Raw genomic sequence first — 25533 nt, 5'->3', positions numbered from 1 at the left:
ACACAACAAGACGTCAACAGAAGTTATGATTTTGGATTTCTATTAATAATAATATTAGTTTCAGTTCTACAACCATCTTATCGTTTATATTACTAAACAAGCATAAACAAATAAAACAGAAGCTATATTTTTACAGGGAATTAAAATTGCTTTGGCAAAGTTTCTTCAAGTTGATGTCAAAAAGTTGAGCACAGTCACTCTCAAACGGTCGTGTCAGTGAGCTGTGCTTTAGCAGATGATAGCTGTTTCCATCTGCTTCCAATATTAATAATAAGCTACGCTGAGCAGCTCGTGACAGAGACTGATACTGGACTAGATCCACAGAGCTTCCAAAACTATTTCTTTGAGTTCCTGTTAATATTTCTACAAGTTTTCATAAAATAGTAAATATAAAAAAAGATTATGCAAGGTTATTTACCTAAACTTTGGTATCTGCTGTTATATTCAGTGGAACAGATGTGATCATTAGCACCAAGCCCTAATTTAAAATGTCTGCCCACGACGGCTCAGCCCACATGTGGAGGACGCTTGAATAATTCCTTGAGACGTGTGGTCGGCTCAGTGGCCCACACATCTCCCTTAGAGAGGCTGATTTTCACCGATTTCATTAGAAACTGTCGGTGAATCGCCTGGAGGAGAGCAGCGAGCCTCTCCAGTTTACTGGTGCACCAAGACCAGATAGTTTTGCTTCCTTAGTTTCTTTTCTGAACCTTTGACCAGTAGAAGGTTGGGTTTGTTGTTTTACTCTGCAAAGATAGGCTAATTACACCACGACAGTCACTGACTGCAAAAATGAGCTTTCTTCAAATGATTTCACTGTCTTTAACTCACTGATTATCCATAACCCACACGCAGACACTGTATACCTCACCGGTGGGGCACATGTCACTGTTGCTTTGTAGCTCCCATGATGTTATTGAGGCTGTCAGAGGAGCAGTTTGTGTTTTTAAAGCAGATTATATTAAATTCTTTGTAACCAGTATTCTCTTCAAATCCAATCACGCCAATCTGGCGAAACAACAGTTGATCATGAAGCCACGTTTTCTTCCACCTCCTACAAATCTTTTCCCGAGCTATTTGTAATCCCGTCCCAAAATAACATATTAGGAAGGCATGAAGAATAACATAATCTCCAGCAAGGTGTGCGTTAAGGGATTTATATGCATGCTTCTTTGTGCCCGATGCCTCTGCACAGACCTCCCTGTTGGCACGAATTTCTACTGGAGGTAGAAATAATAAAAAAGTATTCACAGTGCGATCTTTGGAGCCAAGACGCTTTTTAGGGGAAGCGTTGCAGTAAAACTAAGTGCTGTCATCAAATTACAGGTGTCCTGTCAAGATAATCAATCTCAGATTGTTAGGTGTACTAAACTGCTCATCTTTATTCTGCTCTGCTGGTAAATACACGTCCTTATGGATGAAGAATATGGATGAAGAATATTACAGCCACCCGACCCTGCACCCAGTCGTAGTCAAATGGCACAAAAAGCCTCATAAATAAGTCTTAGATAGTCTTAGATACATCTCTGGGAAACTTAGCTTCAAGTCTTCTTAAGCTAGCCTGATAGAAGAACTACTACAGCATCCTTGCTCGGTCCAGTCATGGTTATAACACTGGTGTGATAACAAGCGAAGAAAAGATACTTTCACTTAAGCATGTTATGCTGTGTGCTGCGTGCTAACTGAATCACAGTCCATAATTATATCAAGCCTTGACGTGAACTGAAATCAGCATTAAAATCATGTTAATTATTTCTCCAGCGGACTTTGAACCGTCAAATAAAAATTCTGGAAACAATGAGAACTTCACAAAGCTTGTTTAGTGCAACCAGAACTCAAAATCATTGTGTCACTGAAGAACGACTCAAAAGTGAAATAAGTGGAAATCAGAACTATAAGGCTTCACATTATAATGTCTTGTTTTTTGCTGCTGTATTTAATTGTATTCATACTGTGTATACTTGTAAGTATTTGTATTTGAAAGCATCTTGTTTTATAATATATAAGGCAAAAAAAACAACTTTTTTAATGTACCTAGCTGACAAAAAAAAAGCATAAAATGAAAAATAAATACAAGTGTTTAAAATGGCCATTACGCTCTTGTGTTTCCTTTTGGGCCATGGTGTTGTTTTTCAGTTGATCCTGTTTGAAGAAGCTGTTGGAGTGTTTTTAGTTCTCTCTCTGTCCCTGTCGTTAAATGCGTAAGCATAGCTAGTTGGGCTTCTGTGCTCAAAGCCTGAACTGAAAGGCTGAGATGACCATACAAGGAATATCTGTGCTCACTGACATCATAAACATCCAAGGATAGAAAAAAAAGGTATGAAGTCTGAGCTCTTCTCTCACAGAGATCACCTTTACATACACCAACATTAGTTCTGAAACTTTGGTCAGTAGAACAGCGCATATATAAAATTAAGGAAAAGACACAGAAAAGAAAATGAGACAGAAGCGGAGCGTGAAATGACGTGATTATTATTTCACTTAATGTTGCTAAAGTAAACACAGAAACAGGAAACCAGCAGTAAAATGTGACTGTAGACCTGCAGAGTTTGAGCTGGACAAACTCAAAGAAACCTGGAGTGATCACAGCCATAGAGTCGCTCGCATGCCCACAGCCAATCAGAAACAAGATCAAAGCACAAAACAGAAACCTTTGTTGTGTTCAGCTCCTCCCTGATGGGTGTGATTTTCAAGTTTGCACAAGATGCACTCTTTTTCTACAAGGCCTGCTCTTGTTCGGCAAGCTGGAGAATCAGCAAAGACGCAATCCACATCACGCTGCCTAGCCCCAACCACCCCACCACTGAGCCGAGGGACACGAGAGGCAGGATTTATCACTGACGGGCAGCTCTGCCCAAAGCTCTTCATCCACTTTTCTCCACCAGAAACCTCTTTTCACTCATAAACAACAGAGAAATAAAGCACTCAGACTTCTGTGTAATGAAACAGAGTTTTTGGCACAAAAGATCTTGTCGAGGTAATTGAAGCAACAGCGGTGAACATGACCAACGAGCATTCAGTAAGCACTAAGAGGTTCCTGGCGTACATACAGTAGAGGTTCAGTCATTTTCTTCTTCTCTGGTTTCCTTGACGTTTCATTAATTTCCTTTTTTTTTTTTTTTTTTCTTTTTTTTTAGTTCGGCTCTTAGTCCCACCCTCACGGACTTTGCTGCTCCATGTTTTCAATCAAGGGGTCTTTCTTTAGGAACTGCAGATGTCTGATGGACCTCCACACTCCGACATAGCTATCACTGAGCGACGTGGCAGCAGTGGTGTTCTCCTTTTGGAGGTGCTCCCTCTGCATCTCCAGCGCCTCTTTTTCTGTCATGACATGAAAATTGACACCTTTCTCACCTTCTCCCGTCCACAACTGTCCGTTAGCCAAATGGGCCGTGGCTGCTGACTCCTCCTTCTCGTCACTGCTCGGCACTCCTTCTGACTCTGGCTGCTCTGGATCAGATCCTGTAGTGGGACCGCTCCCGTCCAGCGGAGGTTTCTCTCTGTAAGGCTTGCCCGGCAGCCCGTTGTCCTTCCCCGCCTCCTCCAGGTCCTCATACGAGCTCTTCTTCTTTGTCTCGTAGTATTTGACCACACAGTAGGTGATGGAGCCGATGGTGTTCACCACCACACCGCCAATGAACAGACTGGTAGGTGCAACGTCACTGAAGGCCAACATACCGACGGTGATGGTGGCGATGCTCTTGACCACACCAACGAAGCTGGTGGTGACAGCCGAGTTGATGTAGGTGCAATGCAGCGTGGTGAAGTTCATGGCACAGCCGATGAAGATGCAGAAGATGAAGATGACCGTGATGTGAGGGTCCGTCCAGCCTTTGTATGACCAAATGTTGATGGCATCCATAGAAATGAAGGAGCACACCAGCAGCACCTGAGAGAAGACAATAAAAATACAAAATGAGAAGCGAGAATAACGATGGCAGTAAAGTTTGAAAATACACCAGTTCATACCGGTGAGGCCATGATGGCGATGGCGTACTGTGCAGTAAGCGGTCCATACTCGCTGTCCAGACTGGTTTTCTGGATCAGAACCAAGTAGGAGGCATGGATGATGACGGCTAAAACACCGGTGACGTAACCAAAGGGATCACCTGTGAGATCACCGGCACCTGCGGGGAAAGAATTTATATCAAGTTTTCACATATTTTTTAATTCCAACATCTGTGAAGTTTCTCTCAATTTTATTTACCTGACATTTTTCTGAACTTTATATCAGTATAACTGGGATATGGTACATTTTATCCAAAGCCTACATCATTATTAATACAACTTTTCGTAACAAGTCAACAAACAATAGTACCCTGTCAAATGCCAACTGCACCTTATTTCAGATGCCCGCTAAGTCCATGTTCCAACATTGAAGGGGGGGTGGCTTGTTGGATCAGTTTAGGAAGTCAAAACAACTTCAGGTCAGGAACAGTTGGTAGACTGGGTCCAGTCCCTTCACAACAGCAATTCTCAGCAGCTTTGTGTTTTGTTAAATGGATGATTTTTTTTGTTTTTTTAATCAAGACGTCTGTTTATTTGATGAGTAATTTGCTATTGAAACCTGAAACCACACATGGTCCTGGGAAAACTTAAGTACTTAAATAAATTGCTTATAAAAAGAACTTCAGGAGCAAAAACTTGAAGAATTCATTATTTTCTCACATGATTGTGAAGGAATTTTGGTTTGTGGGCATTCATTCATTCATTCCACAGCATTTCGATCGTGTTGAGATCTGGACTTTGTCTGTACCATTGCAGCATTGGGTTCTAGAGCTTCAACGTTGCTGTGAAATGTTGAGCAGCATTTCTCAGGCAGCTTCTTCTGTGTTTGAGAGGTTTCCTTGTGGTTTAGCATATCTGTGATATCAAAAGATGGGAGATTGTGGGAGTTTGTAGGTGGGAAAGCCGAGGAATGAGGACAGATGATAAAGAAGGAAAGATGGAATTAATCCTGTGCTGAGCCTGTATGCTGGAAGCTTGACAAGGAAGCTTTTCATACTGAAAACAAACTACACAAACTGAAGCCTCGTCTGCCAACGTGATCAGTTCGTGTTGTCAGTGAAAACCAACCAATACACTTGGTCAACTTGCCCATCAGATTTGGCAAACACACAGCAGTCACTTCCATTTTTTTACATATTCCGTCCTGCTCCCTGCTAGAGCAAAACTTTGGATTAATCTGCTGCTTCTGACTGTCCCTTACAAATGCACGAGTTCCTCCTGTTTGAGAAAGCAGTGCTCAGTGCTTTTAGAAAACTGCTGGATTTTCAAAGTACACAATAATACATGTGACTGTGGATATTTTTAATGTAATTGGCTTTGGGCTGGCATGTCAGAAGTTGTTACTTAGAAACATTTCTTGTTGGTAGAAATCAGGAAAAGACTAAAAACTACAACTAAACTCATTAGGAACTTGATAAAGCTTGTATTAAAATTATTTTAAAAAAACACATAAACTTTAATGAATCAGGTGCTGACTCATAATGACCTCCACTGTTCCAGTCGCATGCTTCTGTTGGCCCAACATCATCATCATCATCTGCAGCAATACAATGTTGCTCTTCTTCCACACGGCCCATTTTCTATGTGAGCCTTTTAGACATTCTTCAGTACTGCTGATGGTGCAGAATGAGCTCTGATCAGCAGCAGTGAAAACCAACCATTTGTAGAATTTGCACCTTTAAAGCTCCATATGTGCACGATTTATTCCTGCAGGTAGGCGGAAGGATTTACCTCCTCACCTCAGTGATGTTAATCCAGGATAGAGTGAATGTGACCAGTTTTCCAATTCATTTCAATTCAGTTCAGTTTTATTTAAACAGGACCAAATCACAACAACAGTTGCTTTTTATAGGCATTTTTTATTGTTATATTATAACAGCTGTAAAAACCAGCTGATTGAGTAAAATCTGCCTTTTTTATTAAAATGTTTAGCTGTTCATTAAATTGATGTCACTAAAAGCGCATAAAACAACCATTAGAAGCTACTTTATATGTTCATGGATGTGCAAACATTGCTCAGTGGGTTATCATAAAAACACCTTTAAACTCACAGAGAATATATAATTTGCATTTTCTATTATTTTAAATCAAATTTAGAGATGACTATCCACTTCTAAAATAATTCACCATGTATAAGGCGCCACAGTTGGTCTATTATCTTTAAACTCAGTGTAATTGGTGTAGATGTTCCCCTAGGTGTTACGATCAAGTGTAGCATCCCTGATAAAGGATGAGAGGAGGGCTGGTAAAGTTGGATGGGGATCCTGTTCCATCTCAGGAAGCCATCAAAGCCGATCGTGCCCACTAAGCACTTACAAATCCACCAAATTCTCACTTTTCAGAAGCAAATCTTGAGTTCATATTCAAAATACAGTCAGGTATAATTTTCACAGAAGCTCAGCAGAGAGAATTGAGTGAATTTTCAAAATAAAAGCCCCATGTAAACTAAACACAGGTGTGCTCCTGGTGTGATCATCTGCCACTTGTTAAGCATGGGTGATGTTTTTTTACAACTTTTAGAATAAAGTTTACAATCTGAGGCTCTGATGTACAGTATGTGCCAACATACAACAGGAAGTAGACCCTGAAAAATTCGGCTCAAAAGACTCACTGCACAACGACATCCACCATCACAAAGGCTTATTAAACTTGGGGTGGGGGGAGGGGTCATAAGCTATCTCCCCCATAATATTAATCATGGCTGAAAGATGTGCCTCATATGCAAACTGTTGACGTGACAAACAATCCAAATGTTGCAGAGATTTGGCTAATCCACAAGGGACGCATGGAAGATGCACATCTTACTTTTTTTTGCAAGAAGCGGTAATTATCATGAAGATTAAAACCCAGGATGATGAATCTGTCCATTAGATTCGTATTCTGCAGAGTTCACAGTCCATGTTCCAGCAACCCCCCACCCCCACCCGCCATCCAGCCGACTGGATTAATCCAGGAAATGAATTGTTCGTGGAGGTTTTTGTTTATGACTTCAGGATCGTTATCGCTAATGGAAGGGCAAAATTTACTGCTGAGAATGATGATTAAAAGATCTGTATAAGGCAGATAACTTAATGGTTAAACAGCTTTAACTGGAGTTTTTTTAAGGATCAGCTTCAATATTTTCTTCTCCTTTATGAAAAAAACAAAAACATTAAAAAAAGATGGAAAGGCAGCGTAAACAAGTAAACAGAGGGATGGATGAACAGCAAGAGAAGGCTCTTTAAAAAGTACATGCTACACGTTTGACATTAGACCACGGACAGATGGATTTGACGTGAAACACTTGTGCTTTCTGAATTAGGAATAAGAGAGTGAGGGATTGTTTCCCACAAACACAACACAAGTTAAAAGCTGTCTGAGAATCCGTTTACGGCACATCGCTTTGGCTATGTGGGTGTTACAAGCCAACCAGCCAACAGCTTATAGGACTGTGGGAGCTGCTCAAAAATAGAAGAAAACGGGTTCCTGGCACAACTTCACCAACTTCCAAGGTGCTTAAAGAAAAGCCAAAAATGTTAAAACTCTGAAACAATCTTATAGAAGCATTCTAAATGTTTATGCAACTATCCTAACACCTCTGTTTTGTAAGAAGGTGGTTAAAGTAATAAGACGGAGGCTAGGTGGACCAGTCTGCCACTAATGGACAGGACTGGAGTCTCCTCCAGTCTTTCATTTGTTTTTATTTTGCAAATCAACAGCTGTTTTAAGGCACTTTATATTGCAAAGTAAAGACCTTAAAATTGTAACCCCGCAAAATTGAGACAATCCACTACAAATAGCACTCTGTGACAGTGGCAATGAAGAATCCCTTTTACAAGGAAGAGATCTCTGGCAGAACCACACTTGAATAAGGGCAGCTGTCCAAAGCAACCAGGTAAGGGTGTAAGAGGGAGAGAGAAGGAGATCATTTTGATGCAAAGATGGACAATGGGACAAGCAGCTCTGGTGGGGTAGTGTGTGTCAGCACGTTAATGGGATGTGGAAAATTCAGTTTCATTAGTAGGAATGTATTTTTTTGGACTTGGGCTAAAATCTGTTAGCATGTTAGTAACAAAGAGATAAAGAGGACTATAGGCAGGACAGAACCCAGAGCACCTTAAACTGCCTCAGTGCACCAGTTTGTGACTAATTAACACTAAAGTGTGTGTGTGTGTGTGTGTGTGTGTGTGTGTGTGTGTGTGTGTGTGTGTGTGTATGTGTGTGTGTGTGTGCGCGCCTGCTTACCAGCTAGTGCAGCTCCCCCGGTGGTGATGAGCACAGCGGTCACCACCCCGACAGACGGCACGCCGTTCCTGAGCACGCACACGCCGATGCTGAGCGTGAAGAGTGGCAGGCAGCGCTTGAACACGACGTACATGGGCAGGCTGAGGCCGCGCAGAGACCACAGCGTGAGCGTGGACTGCAGCGTGGAGAGGATACACACTGAGGCAAACTCCTGCACAGACAGGAAAAGACAAGCATCCATGGTGACACCTTAACCCACATCCACTTCACGGAGGACCTGACCACTTTACTCATGTATGAGTATCCCAGTCTTGAACGTACTGGAGCAATAACAGAAATCTGCTTCCTGCTCCAGCTGATGCAAACACACAGTCTCAGGCCTGAAACAGACTTTAAGTGTTTCCATGTTTCTGTGACTAAAATGAAACTTGTTTGCATGTACACCTGCTCAGGTATGAAAATGCAGTGTGGTCAGTATTCAGATACCTGGATAAGCTTCAAGATGCACAGTATTTACCACTCTAAAACACTGGGGGCATTACACTAAAGAACTCCACTTTTATGGTAGTATTGTCAGTAAATCGCTACACTTCAGAACTACACTACAAGTACAGCATTTGCCCTGAAATGCAGTAAAATAGAAATGCCTCAGATTTACACTGAAGTCCAGAAATCTCAGCTAAATCTGCGTCTGAAAGCAGCAGTGAGTGCAGATGGAGTTAATGTGCTGTGCCTGAACGTGTAGTATTTGTACTTTCATCCAGAAACACTCGTTGTGTTCGATGGATCAGGCCTCGGGTCTCAGCAGACTTTAATCCACAGCCTCTGTTTAATGTACAGTGACTGTCATCATTTTTCACTGTTGAGGAGGTGAATCGTAGAAATGCAAGCAGAGGTGAAATGACCTCAGTTGTGTCTCTGTGTTGTTCTGATGCCTCGATGCCTGTTTCACTGAGTGAGAGATGGGAGGCCTGTTCTATGTAAAAATTCACATTAATTATGAATGATGAGCTTTGTTGTCATTGTAAGCAGAGCAAATGGTGAGATTTGGAGGGCAGCTCCAATACAGTGTTTAAACTCAAAGATGCAGCTGAAGTGAAGATAAAATAAAGATAAATAGATTATAAACATCCAGTATCACAACTTCAGTTCTCATATCTGGATGTTTTTAATGAGTAAAAAGAATCTTGTGAACAAAAAAGTCATTGATTCCTGAAAAGCTCATATTCCTAAAAGCTTTGGCAAACACAAGCTTTGAGCAGGTGTCATTTATTTATTCTATTCTAATTAATTTTTTTATGATGAAGTAGTAAAAACTGAGCCCGTCCCCAGAGACTGCTGAATTAAACCTTACAGGTTTTAAAGGAAAACACGGTGGCTGTGTCCATCTTTGTTATACAGTGTGTGTGTGTGTGTGTGTGTGTGTGTGTGTGTGTAAATAACAGCTGATTGAGTCCATGGAGAATATACAGTCTGTTATTACAGTTATTGTAGTGGGGACATGAATGAAAAAGTACCATATTCAGGCTTACGCTCTTGCTCCATATTATGATGCTGTTCCATTCACTGCAGTCTCTTTAATGCAGCTCGTCAATCAGCCAGTAATTAAAGCAAAATGTTCAACTCTAAAACAAATTTCATTCAGTCATTAGTTTTATTGACGCATGCGTGAGCCGATGATTAAGCAGTTTCCTCTATTTCAAACCGTAATTTTCACAAACTGCAGTTTAAAAGAGTGATCGTGGATTTAGAGAAAAATCCGTTAAAATACTCCAGAAACTGATTTCACAATTTTTAAGTATAAATACTTGAATCGTGTGTATTTATTATATACGGAATACATTCTGAATAGTGAAGTTTTGATCTAAATAACAGAAATATAAAATTTTTGCGAGCCTCTGAATGAATAAATTGAATAAAGACACTTTGTGGAGTTTCCTGTCACACTGGTTACCTTGGCGAGCGGCAGGCTGAACGGGGGGATCTCGACCTTCCCCAGTCGCCTGAGGGTCTCCAGTGTGAGCATCGCGGTGCTGCTGGTCAGGAACTGTATAAGCGTGAGGAAGCCGAAGTGATAATTACTGATGAGGAACTTCAGCAGGATGTTCAGGGAGCCCGAGAACACGCCGTGCGCCACGGCCACGGAAATCCCCAAAAGTCGGGTCTTGAACACATCCATGACGGGGGGCAGAGAGGAGTCGGTGCCGGGGAGCCCTGTCACGGCGCGGCGTGGACACGTTGGGTGCTGCCAGGCGCGGGAGAGGAAGGACTTGAGGCCGCACAGAGCCCGCTGTAACCGGTGCGGGTCCGCGTTCAGGAGCGTTCAGGCGGAGACACGAAGCAGGAGCTCGCGCTCGGAGTCGGTGCTGCACGTGACACAAACTTTAGTTTCCACTGAATCATCATCACCCGTGGACAGTCTCCTCTGCTTCTTGCTCAGGAAATAAAATAAGACGAAAAAGTCCCGCAGAAGTGTGAGCGCGGCGCAAACAGCGCAGCAGCAACCTCTCCTCGGAGCGCGCACTCTGTAATGACATTTTGCTGCAGAGCCCCTTGGCTCAGAAGCGTGGAGGGTGGGGTGGTGGGGGGCAGGGGGCGGTGTTTACCAGCTCCATCAATGAAGTCACGGAGGATACACGACCGCGAGTGTCTGCGTGGAAATGTCTTTGTCTTTGTTTTGAGAGGCAGTTTAAATATTCACGACTTTGATTCGGCAACTCCTCCTCTTCATCAGAGAGAATAACCCTCCCGAGCCAAAACCAAAAGATGAAGATATTAAATACTCCGTAATATTAATTCCAACTATGATAAATTCAATTCAATTCAATTTTATTTATATAGCGCCAAATCACAACAGAAGTCGCCTCAAGACGCTTTTCTGTGTGCAGGGATCGGACCGGTGAGAGCGCATTCATCAGATTTTTAAGTCAACAACAATTTACTAGATTATTTATCCATGCTTTGGTGCGTCCTGTAGTTTGTTTCTTTGTGGCTTTTTTGTGGCTTCTGATTATTTCCTGTTTTTACCAGAGTTAGTACTTGACCCCACACACACTCTATAATTTGGCTTGAGACTAAGGGCTTCATTTCTGAGTAATTAACCAGGATTTATTTGAAATGACAATGTATTTATGTTATTGTAGAAATACTTAAAAGTTATACTGTAAGTAAATTTGAAGTAAACTATAAGCAAAAAAGGACAGTTAAATAATAGAAAAATCAATGATTCATATTAACATAATAAATATCAAATAATAAAGTAAACAAAAATAAAGATGTAAAGGCAAGGTTATAGGCATATATATATATAATTTCTTTGTTTCCTATACAAATCTAACTATTCTACTTAGTTCAGTTTTATTTATACAGCGCCAAATCACACCAACAGTTGCCTCAAGGTGCTTTATATTTTAAGTTAAAGACCTAAATAATACACAGAAAACAGTGAAAAGCCTGACAGTTAGATGAGCAAGTGCTTTGGTGTCCTTTTAAGAGGACGAAACCTCCAGCAGAACCAGGCTCTGGAAGGGGTATCTGCCATCACTGTTACTCTAGTGTAGCTACCTATTTGTACATAAGTATAATTACATTGTAATTTCAAAATAAAATAATTGAAATTCATTAAATTACAGAGGAATTACGATTTTAGTGACGGGGCAATTATTATAATTTGATGGGAAAGGTGGAAAAAGATCTTATTATTGAGCTACAGATTCTAGATAAACTCTACAGTTGTAGAGCTAAAGCTGACATGAGCATCCATCCACTTTGTTGGTTTGCTCAGAGTCATGAAGGGGCCACAACCTGTCTCAGGTGTGGGATTCAGCGTGGGTCTCCAGTCTGAAGCAGGGAGCCTTTACATACATGCAGGAAACATTACCAGGTAGATTGATAAAGACTAGACCTGTACACTCTGTATCTGGCATATCTGAGCAGTCATTTCTTCCACCTTAAAACCTGGACTGTTCTAACTGATTCAGAGAGCCAAACGTTTATTTGGAGATGTAATAATCTCCTAAACTCCGTCTGCCGACGAGTCCGTCTGTAAAGACTCAGCAGGAGTACAGATGACTGTAGCCGTGTTTACCTCTTCTGCAGTTCAGTCTAAATCAGATTTATTGCTGTGACAGATCATAGATTTATACGCTGCTGAAGCTGAAAACCGCACAGCGTGGATATAGGATGAAATAATCAACAGATTTTACAGATATTAACAGGAAGCAGCTCAGCATGTTCAGTGCAGGGCCTCGGAGTCTGAGTGTGGGCTGGAAGTATTATCTTTTCAAATATATTAATTAATCTGTAAAATATGAGAAATAAAAAACAAAGATGCTACAAAAATCTGAAAGTGCAGCTGAAAAAAGAGAGAAAATCCTCGCACTAAAGATGCTGAAATCAGAGGTTTACTCAATTAAAGACCTCAGAGATGAGCTGTTCATTTATTTGCACTAAAAGAGTTTTATTAACTCCATGTTTCATGGAATCGGCCCGGATCTGTGGAGCAGGTTTCAGGTTCCTTGTTCTGCAGGTGTGTAGAGAAATGAAATGACACATTCTGTTCACCTCAGCAGACCCTGGCACACGGCACTGGGCACCTGATCAATCGTGGGACAACTACAAGCCAGAATGTGAAAATACACCTGCATTCATACTCGTGTAACATATCCTCAGCCCTTCTTTGGAGAAAGGCACCCCTGACCTCACATCTGTGGCATCTGCAGGAAGCTGAATGAGTGGAGGATTTTTGGAGGATGCGTCACCTGAATAAATGCAGCGGCTGTTGGAAGCGCATGCGCGATGTTTGCAGGTGTGCGGCGTGCGGTAAAATATTCCATCTAAATAACTGATATCAGCATTAAACTGGTGGATAATTTCTCACTCACAGAGCATTTATCACCCTTGTGTGTGTCCTCTTGCATTTGAGCCCCTCATGAATGGATGTGAGTGTGAGAGGATTCGGATCATCAATTTTAACCCTTGCCCAGCATGCACAGACAATGAAACCTGGACATCGCCGCATGTGTAACGGTATAAAACAGGGCGGGGACTCTGTGACATCCCTGCTATCAGCCTTGAACTGAGAAAGTAATGCTGCTGCGGGGATTTCCATCCCTGTGTTCTAGCTCCCAGCTCATCCCGAAGATCCTGGATGAGGCTGAACTCATGTTCTTCCACATCAGACTCAGAGAATCATTTCTTAATGTAAAGTTTATATTTGGAAGTCTGCCATGATCCTGGAGAAACAGACATCTTTATTTTTCATTCCTTTAAGCCTCCTCCACCTCCTTATTGAAAAACAGAGACTCCACCATCAGTCGTAACAGGCGTGGAAATGACTTGGACAATATTTTAATTGAAATATTTCATCAGAAAATCAGTTTGCAGGCCACAGGGGAAGGAGATCCGCCCTTATCGAGCTCAGACCATTAGCTTCCAATTAACACGCGGAGAAAGGAGAAGACGGAGGCGCTTTCAAACGTTGGGAGATTAAAACGGGTCGAGGATTTAGACCGGAACTCCCTGAGAGAGGGAGGAGGGGAAACTGCAAATACATGCATGCATTGTTCTAGAAACTATAGGTAATATAGATTAGGCCGAGTAATTTAACTTCAAACACAGAACTGAACAGGCGTGAATCCATTTTTAATATGGATTTCCAAATGAATGTGTAGCACACAATCACGGTGAAGGAATGAGAAACCACGTCGCCTGAAGCCAACGACAGCTTCACCCGTCTGTGGGCTCGTACACAATGTCTCATGTCTCAATTCATTTTGAACTTAAACTGAGCAGTTTTTTTCAACACTGATGGAAAATATCAATATTAAAAATATTACAATTTCTATATATAATCAACATTTTATGTCAGTGAAACCTGCAAAAATTGAAAGGACTCAAAGGATATTTGAGATTTACCCAGAAGACACTGAAGAGTCTCAGAGCATGTAAAATGATGATGTAAAATAATTCATCTTCCTGGATATGAATTCGTCTTCATGTAAACAAACATGAATCAGTATCAGTGTGATCATCCCCATTTTTTTTCTAAAGTGAGGGATAGACTTTAACTTTTCATTTTCCCCGTATAAAAATAAAAATGTTCCAGTGATACAGATGTGCATGTTTCACAAAAAAATGATCCACACTATTAAAATTTGCTTTATTCAAGGCACATCGCCAAACACTGAAGCTAGTGCCGGCTGATAAATATTATCTCCAATGACTGTGAAATAAACTCACCGTAACCCTTTCAGTCACATGTGAAACATAAAGGACATTTGCAGTTTTAACTCAAATAAACTGATTAGAGAGCACAGAGGTCAAAGTTCGTACGAAAATATCCCTGATTGAGAAACTAATGATAAATTGACTTCCAGCAATTAATATTCAAAAATAAAAACACTAAACACACTGATGATGGGCAGACTTGTTTCAGGCCAGTGTGAGGTGTTAGCTTTCATCCTGAACTCCTGAGTTGAAGTTCCCACGTCTGAGAGCAAACAGTATAGCTGTGTGTGTGTGTGTGTGTGTGTGTGTGTGTGTGTGTGTGTGTGTGTGTGTGTGTGTGTGTGTGTGTGTGTGTGTGTGTGTGTGTACGGCTTCTTCCTATCTTGGTGGGGACCAAAATCTGAAATTTACTATACTGGTGGGGACCAACAGCCCTTGTGGGGACCAAAATTCCAGGTCCTCATCAGGTTGAAGGCATTTTTCACATTTAAAATGTGGTTTTAGTGTCAGGGTTACAAACGGGTTATGGTTAGGTTTAGGGTTAGGGTAAGCGGCTAGGGAAAGCATTATGTCAATGGGACGTCCCCATGAGTGAAGCAAACCAGATGTGTGCGTTTGTGTGTGTGTGTGTGTGTGCATGTATCTACCACACTTCCATGGTCAGTTTAGAATAACCCAACACGCTTGTTTCTGGACAGTGGGAGGAAGCCAGAGTACACGCACAAAAATGTTTGAACTAGAAACCTTCACACTGTGAGGCAACAAACCTAACCCCTGCACCACCGTGCCACTGTGCTAGGCAGCGTTGGATACAGGGCTGCCACTGTTTGATAATGTGAAATGCCCAGAATCGCAAAACCAAGAACAAAAGTCATCACAGTAAAATATCTGCTGTTCAAACACTCAAAGAGCCAACGCATGCTTTATTCTGACGGAGTCGATCACAGTCGTGGGACCGAGTGATGTCCAGCTCATCTGCCCAAACATGGTGACTGCTGTTTTCCAGCTCCTATGGCAACAAGGGTCCAGTAGCCACCTGTGAAACTTGTGTCTTCAGAATTTTGGCTCCGATTTGGTACCAAAATGTCAGAGCAGTAACGTCCTCAGTGGCGTGTGTCTTAACCATTCGCAGTTTGAAGTTTGAGGCTCGGATCTTAAACAACGTGGTGGAAGAAGTGAAGAGTCGGGTGTGGGTCGGCGAAGCAGTCGTTATGGTTCAGGACGAGGCGCTGGCTTCATCGGGGAGAAGTGCTCGAATACCAGCACCGAGGTGAAATCGTCCTCAGACGTCTGTGGGCGTTTTAAGGAGCTGCACTGTGCGCTCCCGCCGACAGGCACGCAGGTGTGTACACCTTCACCGTCTCGTCCCAGGAACAGTCCACCACCTGCACAAACACAACCACACACATGCTGTTCAAGAGTACCTCACATTCACACCAGGATTTGAACCTGCAGCATCAAATGAACCAAATCAACAGAAGAAAAAACATCCTGTCTGCAGACGTATTAAACATGTCAGGCTGACAATTTACAGAATACGGTGCAAGAAACATCTGGAATATTTCTATTTAATGACACTCATAAAAAAACAAAAAACACAAAGCCAAATATTTTGTTTCCAGCCTCTACACATGAGGATTTACTGCTTACAATCACAGTAAAATCATGTTTTTTGGTGCTTGAACAAAAGATGATTTCTGAGGCTCTGCAAGTCTGAGTCAGCATTTACTGACAATCCTCGATGGCTCAAGTAAGGAATGACTGACAACGAGAGAAGAAACTGATGCTTTCACTCCGTGATGACGGGAAAACCACATTATATAGAAATTTCTGGATTTTTATATTTATATTACCGAAAACTGAAGTCCCTGAAAGATGGAAAAATTAGGCTCATTTCCACCACACGAGGTTAAACACAGATTTAATCCAGGACTATAAAGCAAGCATCGACATCACTGACAGAAACATGATGTCTGAACCAAAACTTTCACAATTTATATACTTTCAGAAATCAGAAGGTAGAGCTCGTGAAGTCTGATTAGTGGAAAAAAAGCGTGTATCCAGAGAAAATCTGGAATAAACTGAATGTTCTTTTCTGCAGCAAAAGAAGAAGATGATGTGACTGGGTGGGAAACAGCTGGTTCTCTGTGGTAAAGTTAAATCACGCTCAAGCTTCCAGCTGAAATTACCTGCAGCTCTGAGACAACAGAGGTTCGGGTTAAGTGTGGTCTCTGTCTCCTCTCACAAACACATCAAAGTGTTCCACCTGAATCAGCTTCCATTATCAGGTCGGGCACAAAGGCATTTAGAGAGCGCGCCGACTCCAGGTCTGCACAACAAACTCTCTCTTCTTTCCTGTGTTTGCCTCCAAAGCAAAGAACATCCTCTCAGGTTTGTGAAGGCTAGTTTAAGAGCTGTCCATCGACATAAATCCATTTATTGCACTTCATCCTCTAGCTTTCATCAGTCTCCACTGATTCACCAGCAGGTTGAGCAGGACTGACAGTGTATTAATAAAAACATGCTTTTATATTTGCAGTATTTTCTCTTCATCATCCAGGTTTCATCTCAGCTGCGGTGGTTTTACATCAAACCACAGATACTGAGTGTTTCCCGGAAGCCCGTCAGTATGAATGAAGAGGAAAGCGTGTCTGTTAAGAAATAACATTTGATTTGGGTTTACTTTCACAGCACAAACACATAAATCAGTCACGACATCAACTGAGAGCCAAATCATACAAATTTAAAGTCATATTTTTGTGTTTTAGATTTTTCCGGGACTGTCATTTTATTCATTCATTGGGTTAAAAGTAACTACGGCGCTTTAAGAAGTTTGAGCCGACAGGCTCAGATGGAGGTCGAGGTAGTTCTTAGTTCAACCATCCAGATACCAGAATATTCACTCAGACTGACTCGAACCACAACAGGACAGTTTGTCAGTGTCAGTCATGTTAAACTCTTCATACCCAAATGTTTCCTGTACTTTCATGTACCTTTTTCTCGTTCTCGTCTTTCAGACAGCGTCATCAACGAGGCATCTAATCGCCTTGATATGCAGTCACAGTCTTAAAGAACAACCACCATCCACAAGAGTCCTGATCTTAGCATCGCAGACTATGAGGTCTTGTTCGTATGTACGTGGGTATCGATAACTTTGTGTCAGCCTTTAGCCCCCTTCTTATTCTCAGTGATGGAACCACATTCAAGAAGAAAGATATAGGAACTCTGACATCAGAGGCCAAAAGCTCACACTTCATTCATCTAAGTGCCAACACTGCAGCCCCTCCCCCATTCCTCCTGGATGATTTTAAACGACCTGCCTGCCAAAGACTTTGAAAAAACTGAGTATCTGTATCTGATTTCTTTCTTACTGCAGTTTGTATGAAGCTAACTAATAAAACATTTTGTAATTTTAAAGCCTTCACATTTAAATTTGGAGCTTAAATCTCATTTTATACTTTTTCATTGTTTAGCTGGTGCATTTTTACAAAATCAGATATTGTTTGTAAGTCTGTGACTTTAACTGCTTTTAACAGGTGATCTGTATTCAGATTTTGGTTTAATTAGGGGTAGGATTCACAGAGTAACACATAATACAACAATTCAAGGACACCTGATACATCAAGAGTAGAAGAAAAACAGTTACTCCCAATAAGGCAGGAATTCTGTTTCCCTCTGTTTCCCTCTCTGCTATTTCCATCATGTTTCCTCTTCACCACAGTGTCACTGTATACAGAGATCGTAAATTCATCTTTTTGAACATTAGATTTATATTTATTTAGCACTCTTTGACACTCTTTGGTAAGTCCACATGTCAGGGGTCAGGCTTTTTCATTTGGAGCATTTGCACGATGTCATACAAATATTCAGTGCAAGTTTATCAATAAGAAATAAAATTCAACATTTTGTTTGAAACAAACTCAAGAGGTAAAAATTCTGACTGAATATAGTCGTCTGAAGTCTTTCCACAGACAGAGCTTTCAGCCGATCCAGTGAAGGAGAAAATACAGCTGCAGCTCCACCTCCCTCTCTTCACTCTATAATCAGCTGGGACATGGCTATCATCTGAATGACATGCCTCAGCATGGACGAGGCTATCAGCTGAATGACACACCGCCTCACTGTCATCTGTCCCGGCTGCAGAGCGGCTCATGATTTCAGCTTTCAAAGTACAACCCTGGTTCTGCTTCGCTTTCGTGAATCTTAAAGATTCGTGTTGTTGCAGGTGTTAGAAGCAGCTTTGTGTTGGATTGAACAGTGAAGAAGAAGGGAGATGAAGGCTGCTGGGTGCTGGTGAGGTTATAAAAACAGGATTGATTGAAGAAATCCTGCTCTGTAAATGTGCTGCAGGTTTAACTTGCATAACCTTTGATTTGTTATAATCCATCACAGGAATGGAGGGTGAATTAAACACCCTAACTGGTTGTTTTCACCTGCCGTGTTTGTTTCCTGGAGTTATAAAAACCCATACACACCCTTAGCCATGAGCTGGGTATGGTCAAAAGAAATGTTAACACATGTTCAGATTATTTTATTGTTCAATTTAATCTATTTGACGTTCTTGAGCTGCTGCTGATTTTTACACTCATCTGCCATCTCTGACTCATCCGACAACCCAACGCCAATGACACTAAGCTGAGGTTTTATCCTGATTGGTTAAAAAGTGGCTTGAAGAGGTTTTCAGCATTCGGACTTAAGAGGTCAGGTTTAATAAAAAAAACATAGATGGACTCTTGAACTTGAGTACCTGTAAATTGCTTTTGTGAAACAATTTCATAGCAGCAAAAGTATGAAATGCCGCAGAGGGACCAGCTGAACCAGAATTGAAGGCTTTTCAGGGAATTTTTAGAAGTAATAAATGCATGAACTAGTTTCTCAGCATCACTTTGAGACAAGATATTTATAATTTTAGCGTTATTGCACAAATGGAAGAAAGCAGTCCTACATATTTGTTTAATATGTGCATTGAAGGACTTATCCTGGTCAAAAATGACTCCAAGGTTCCTGACAGTGTTACTGGAGGCCAAGGTAATGGCATCCATCCATCCATCCAGATTTCTAGGGCTGAGTACAATAAGCTCAAATCTATCTGAATTTGGAAGCAGAAAATTAGAGGTCATCCAGGTCTTTATGTCTTTAAGACAATCCTACAGTTTAACTAATTGGTGTGTGTTACCTGGCTTCATGTATAGGCGGAGCTGGGTGTCATCAGCATGGCAGTGAAAATGTATACTATGCCTTCTGATGATGCTGCCTAAGAGAAGCATGTATAATGTAAACAGATTGGTCCTAGCACTGAACCCTGTGGAACTCCATAATTAACCTCAGCGTGTGAAGAAGACTCTCCATTTACATGAACAAATTGGAGTCTATTAGATAGATATGATACAAACTACTGCAGCGCAGTACCTGTAATACCTACAGCATGCTCTAGTCCACTGTCAGAGGCTGTAAGAAGATCATTTGTAACCTTCAATAAAGCTGTTTTTTCTGTACTGTGATGAGCTCTGAAACCTGACTGAGACTCTGTTTTTGTGTTCGACTGTGGTCGCTGACTAGCAGTAACCACACTATCAGCATCCTTTTGTCCATCGGGCTTCCCTCCTGCTCCATCGAATATCTGAATCAGACTTAACAAGCTTGGATGGCCTTTCAGGGAATGAGTAAGCAAAGTGGCCGTGCAGTGACTCAGCCACTGAGATGAGGAATGCCCTTCTTTAATCAACTTTAACAGCTGGTCATAAGGCAAAGAAGGCAAAGGCTGCCAAGACTGCAGCAAAGCACAAAGAGGGAGAAATGTACAAAGAAAGCAAGAATAATAAAAGATGTGTGATGAGGAGAGGTAAGAGAAGAAAAAGGCCACAGGAAGAAATAGTTCAAAGTCTGAAGAACATTTCATGTCTCTTTAAATATTTGTATTTAATATAAGAAAAACATGAATGAAACGAGTAATTAAAAGACTAATAAGCTGGTGGCAAAGTGGCACTCTTAGGCAAAAGTCACGCAGCATTTATGTAGTAGAATATACACATTTAATCTTTGAATAGCAGTGCTTCAAGGTACTCACTCTTTATGAATGTGCAAAGAGTTGTTCAGTAAATCCGTTCACTGTTTTGTCTGTGGCATGTCAAAGCAGCAAAGTCCTCAAATGTCCACTCCCACCAAAGACATCCACTTTATGATGACAAAGAGTAAATAAATGGTATTTGTATAGCGCTTTACTTAGTCTCTAAGGACACCAAAGCGCTTTACACTACATTCAGTCATTCACACATCTGCCCTGGGGTGCACTGACAGAGGCAAGATTGTCGGACACTGGCGCCAGCGGGCCCTCTGACCACCACCAGTAGGCAAACATGGGGTTAGTATCTTGCCCAGGGTTATTTGCCAGCCAGGAGGCAGCCTGGGATCGAACCACCGACCTTCTGATTAGTGGCTGAGCTGCTCTGCCACCTGTGCTACAGCCACAGTGAGAACCACAGAAACGTGTACATTTCTGATCTGAATAATACTCACAGACTTTTTACTTTCAGCTTTGGTAACTAAGAAACTTAAAAAGAAAGAACACTTTGTTTTTTTGTTTTTTTTATGCTAATATATTTAACATTTCCTTATTTAAGTATATGGATCTGGAATTTTGGTTTCTATCACTTTAAACTGCAATTCTCTGAAAGCTTTGGACAAGATTGTGTTTTCCTATAATCTATAAAGCAAATGCATAATGGAGGAGCTGAATTGTTGTCAGATAACTGACAATGAAAATATACCGGCTACTGAGCTACCTTTTCTTTTTTCCTTTGGACAAATAAGCCCAGATCTGAGCCACGAGCATGGTGAATATCTCCAACATCTAGATCAGGGGTGGGGAACTCCAGGCCTTAAGTGTCAGTGTCCTGCAGGTTTTGGATTTCACCCTGGGTCAACACACCGGAATCCAATGATTAGCTCATGGCCTCTGGAGAACTTCAAGACATGTTGAGGTAATTTAGCCATTTAAATCAACCGTGTTGGATGAAGGACACACCTAAAACCTGCAGGACACCAGCCCTTGAGGCCTGGAGCTCCCCCACCCCTGATCTAGATCCATAGTATAAAGCATGATCCTGAGTTAGAAATAACCCTCCAGTTATTTTCAGTCTGTACTACACCACAAAAGAACACCGTAGCATTAAGATAAACACTAAGAGCCAAACTTGCCTTATTTACTGATATATTAAATACTAATCAGGCAAAACATTATGACCAGCTGGTCCATCATGTGCATATACTGTTTGCATGTGTGGGAGATTTAGTTTTGCTCGGTTTACTGCAAATTTTCCTCAGTGTTTAATCAAACCTAACTACGCGTTAGTAGTCTGTGCTTCTTTATTGGACTGTGTGCTTTAACGATGCACATAACAGGGAGAAATGATATAGCATTTGCAACAAAATAATAATTCTTCCAAGGAAAAGAAAAAAATAATAGTGGTCGGCTGTACGAGCTTTGAGCTGTTATTAGATGGAGTTTTAATAAAAAGACAAATCCACAGACCAGTGAACAGATGTCATCCTGCAGTCCTGTGTGATCTATCGCCTTACTCTGTCTCTAACACACACGATAACCACTTAAACAGTGCGCAGTGTGTGTCCGTGTGTGTGCGGTAAAGGCGGGTGATCCATCAGACACACATGGCTACGCCAGGATAAAACCACACCAGTGAGGGAGGTAAGGCAGTGTGATGGACGGAGAAAGCAAAGCAAAAGAGAAAGTGATTAAGACAGAAGTGATGAGCACGAGTTAGCACATTTATCAGAGGAAGAAATTAAAACACGAAAAGACCAGGAAAAAATATGGAAGCTGTGGTGAAGAGCAGACTTCAGGATGATAAATGGCGTTGGACAGTTGGACAGATAATGTAGCGTTATCGGGTTTCCGGTAGATTAGCCCGTGCGAGGATTAACGGAGTGGACAGCTTGTTTATGGAAATGATGTGCGAGTTCAGTTTGAGTGCTTACAACTAAAATCTAACGCAGCACAACATTTCCCTCAAATCTCTGTCTGCATGTTCGCTCGGTGCAACACAACTCAGCACGTGTGCTCCACTTTACACAACAAGCACCTTTACTTCAGAATACTGTGTGTTTCCTGTTAGATCGTTTCAACAGATTCCCCATTGAAGACGACCTGCTGTGGCGTTCATACTCATATGAAACATATTCAGGATGTCGTTTCATGTTCAGATTTTGTAGAAGCAAAAGTAATTCACTTCAATTCAGTTTTAGTTATAGATATATATAATTGTAATAAAGATCCTAACAATCACACAACCCCCTATTAGCAAGCACTTGGTGACAGTGGGAAGGAAAAACTCCCTTTTAAAAGGAAGAAACCTTCAGCAGAACCGGGCTCCAAGGTTGGGGGTGAGGGAAAGGGTAGATAACACAGAGAGAGCCAAAGTCCCAGTGGACCACAAGCTCGGCCTTCAGACTCTGAACATCCAGTTTACGACAGTTTTTTTCTAGTCGTGTCTTCATGTTTGGTCACAGAGCAGATATTGGTATAGAAGACAGAATCCTGGGAAAGCGAGGAGAAATTTAACAGCACAAACATTTCCTAACTGGATTAGAGATCCCTTGTTTTGTATGCGCACACATTCTGAGGACAGTTGAATCCCATTTCATGCTAATGCTTAGCCATACTGCATTACTGCAGAAGCGGCAGTATGATTGAAAGAAAACACTTTAAGGATGGAGCCAGACACACTTTCTGCCTCTGGAAAAAAACAAAACTGTGCTTTTGCCAGTTATGAGGCAGATTTATAAAATGTCCATGCCACAGATAATCAGAGGAATCTGCAGCTTTGATAAAAATCCTGAAGATGATGGTTCACCTCCCAAAGACCAGATTGTGCCTAAACATAACCGTGCCCTCGGTGTGAGTCAAACTAATCAGCAAGTGAAAACAGACCAAAACACTGTTCTGTCGTATTTATCCCACTGCCACACCTCCAAACTCTCAAAAGGCGGACATTATCGCTCGACACTAGTGAGACTGAGCACTGATGTAAATATTTGGTCAATTTGTTCAGCTCGAACAACAGAACAGAAAATAAGTTCTGCACACACACTATTTTTTAAAAGCCTGAACTCCAAAGAGCTGGTTTTTAAATCACGTTTGAGTAACATGGGCAGTTTTCCTCTTGAGAATTCCCCTTTGACCCCGTCAATAGGTCTTCTATAGCTTTTACATTCAACTTGTGTCTTATTGAGAATGAAATGACCACCCACAGAGACACAGAGAACAAAAATCTGAATGAGCCAATCACGTGGAGGAAGCAGCAGGTCACAGCTGTCAGTGTCTCACGCGAGCTGCAGACAAACTACACCAGAAATATTAGCCGGTTAAATTAATTATTCATGTTTTATCAATTTGCAGCAGCTGCTGGGTCTAACATGGGGGCAGTGAATTTTATGACTCAGTGTTTAGTTTATGAGTCATAAAGTCCAACATGGTATCGACTGGCTCGACCAGTAAAACCATTACATAGAAACCTGTAGTCCTTTTTATTCTTTTTCAAAAGTTATTTGTCCTTCTTTCCACTAAAAGGTTAAGATTTAATGATGCTTCCACTTTCATTTCTACACATTTCTAGAGTTTTTCCACATCCACGTGTCGCTGAGAAGAACCTGAAACTGTTGAAAAATCAAAGAGATGTGTAGTCCTTACTCACAGAGGAAGTGCTCGAGGTCTGTTGGAGCCACCATCAGGGTATGACCACTTCAGAACTACCTGAAAACTATTTTCCTGGTGCAGAGAACAGCACCAGGAAAATAGTTCATAAAATACGCCAGACTGGACCCTTTGATGCAGACCACTTGTTTGACACTGTGGTCTAAGACTTTACGTCACATGGGAAGGTGCAAAAAGAGAACCAGGCAGCAGCTGCAGTAGTAGAAATGAAACTGGCAAATAACAGGTTTGGAAATCAACTGGAGGACAGAGCTGTATCATGAGTACAAAAACGAGACAAGCCAGGCAAACGTAAGCTTCCGATGATGATTTTAGTACGTAAACAGAAGTTACTTCAATGAAGCTCAGCTGTTTGTAGAATATTAAAGAAGACTGTTCGAGGTAGAAACAACAAAGGCGACAAATTAGGGGATGCTAGCAGCTGGTGAGCATCAGTGGAGCGCTCAGTCTGTATGACCGGAAGAGCTAACAGTGGATAGAAGTCACTGCAGGTACATGGAGGAAAACCAGGACTTTACACAGGTGGTTAAAAGCGATTTTTCAGTTTTTCTGTGTGACGGTGTTGTGCAGCTCCTGCAGACTTACAAGGTGAAGCTGTTATTATATTCTTTTACCTCCATTTAAGTTACCCAGTCTCATTACTATTGCTCTTTAATTCTGCTGATATCAACACTTTATTTGAATACTTTCACACTTTAAAATAGGAAGTGAATAAAAGAATTAGTATTCTTTTTCTGTCTTATATTGTAATGCTAGCTAGCTCTGCTAACATTAGCCACAGTAAGCAAGCTAATGTTTCACTGACAGTTAAAATATGACTTGATTACTGACTAGTGATTTCAAATGTCCTTTAAATGCATGTGCAATATCTGTCTCGGCAGTGTTTAACCTCGTCTATTAGACAGTTTTCTGACTTTTTAGCGTCTAATTTTTCTACTTAATCGATTATTTGCCAGAAATATCCTGTGAAAGCAGGACAGATGAATGTTGATTCTTGTTATTCATTCAAATTATTTAGAAATGCATCACAAAAGTCTTCTAAATTATCCCTGAAAATATTTTTTTTTTTCCTGAGTATCTGATGTGATTCGAGCAGAGAGACGCCCCAAGGAGAGAAACTCGACCCGAGAGGAAGACGGAAAATAAGAGCGGCGATCTGATCCATGACGTCAGTGCAAGTGTCCTCCACACTGTCACTGAGTGTGGCTCGCATTTTCACAGCCTGCTTCTCCACAATGACACGACTGATAACAGCGCAGCTAACAATACAACTCATTACTGTTGGTGCTTCCACACACACACACACACACACTGCAGCTCATTACTGCACCTCTCTCACACAC

The 25533-nt window shown here is 41.4% G+C and overlaps 2 protein-coding genes across 3 annotated transcripts in view; both read right to left on the bottom strand.

Annotated features, from left to right (window-relative positions):
• Positions 1-2456: 2456 nt before the first annotated feature.
• slc35d3 (solute carrier family 35 member D3) lies at positions 2457-10792 on the bottom strand. Its single transcript, XM_003446677.4, has 4 exons — positions 10187-10792; positions 8233-8443; positions 3970-4127; positions 2457-3889 (listed from the first exon to the last, which is right to left on the bottom strand). The coding sequence occupies exons 1-4, from the start codon at positions 10409-10411 to the stop codon at positions 3158-3160; spliced, it is 1326 nt and encodes a 441-aa protein (XP_003446725.1). The 5' UTR covers positions 10412-10792; the 3' UTR covers positions 2457-3157.
• Positions 10793-14375: 3583 nt separating this feature from the next.
• pex7 (peroxisomal biogenesis factor 7) overlaps positions 14376-25533 on the bottom strand; it is a 42481-nt gene continuing 31323 nt past the window's right edge. The window contains exon 11 of one of the 2 annotated variants that reach the window (XM_003446676.5): positions 14376-15845. In XM_003446676.5, coding sequence (XP_003446724.1) covers positions 15762-15845 — 84 coding nt within the window. In that variant the 3' untranslated portion in view covers positions 14376-15761. The remainder of the gene's footprint in view (positions 15846-25533) is intronic. The other variant, XM_025899174.1, reaches the window with a different exon arrangement.

This window comes from Oreochromis niloticus, linkage group LG15, assembly GCF_001858045.2.
Source record: "Oreochromis niloticus isolate F11D_XX linkage group LG15, O_niloticus_UMD_NMBU, whole genome shotgun sequence".
In the NCBI taxonomy this organism is placed as follows: Eukaryota; Metazoa; Chordata; class Actinopteri; order Cichliformes; family Cichlidae; genus Oreochromis; species Oreochromis niloticus.
This window is presented reverse-complemented; position numbering and strand designations above follow the sequence as displayed.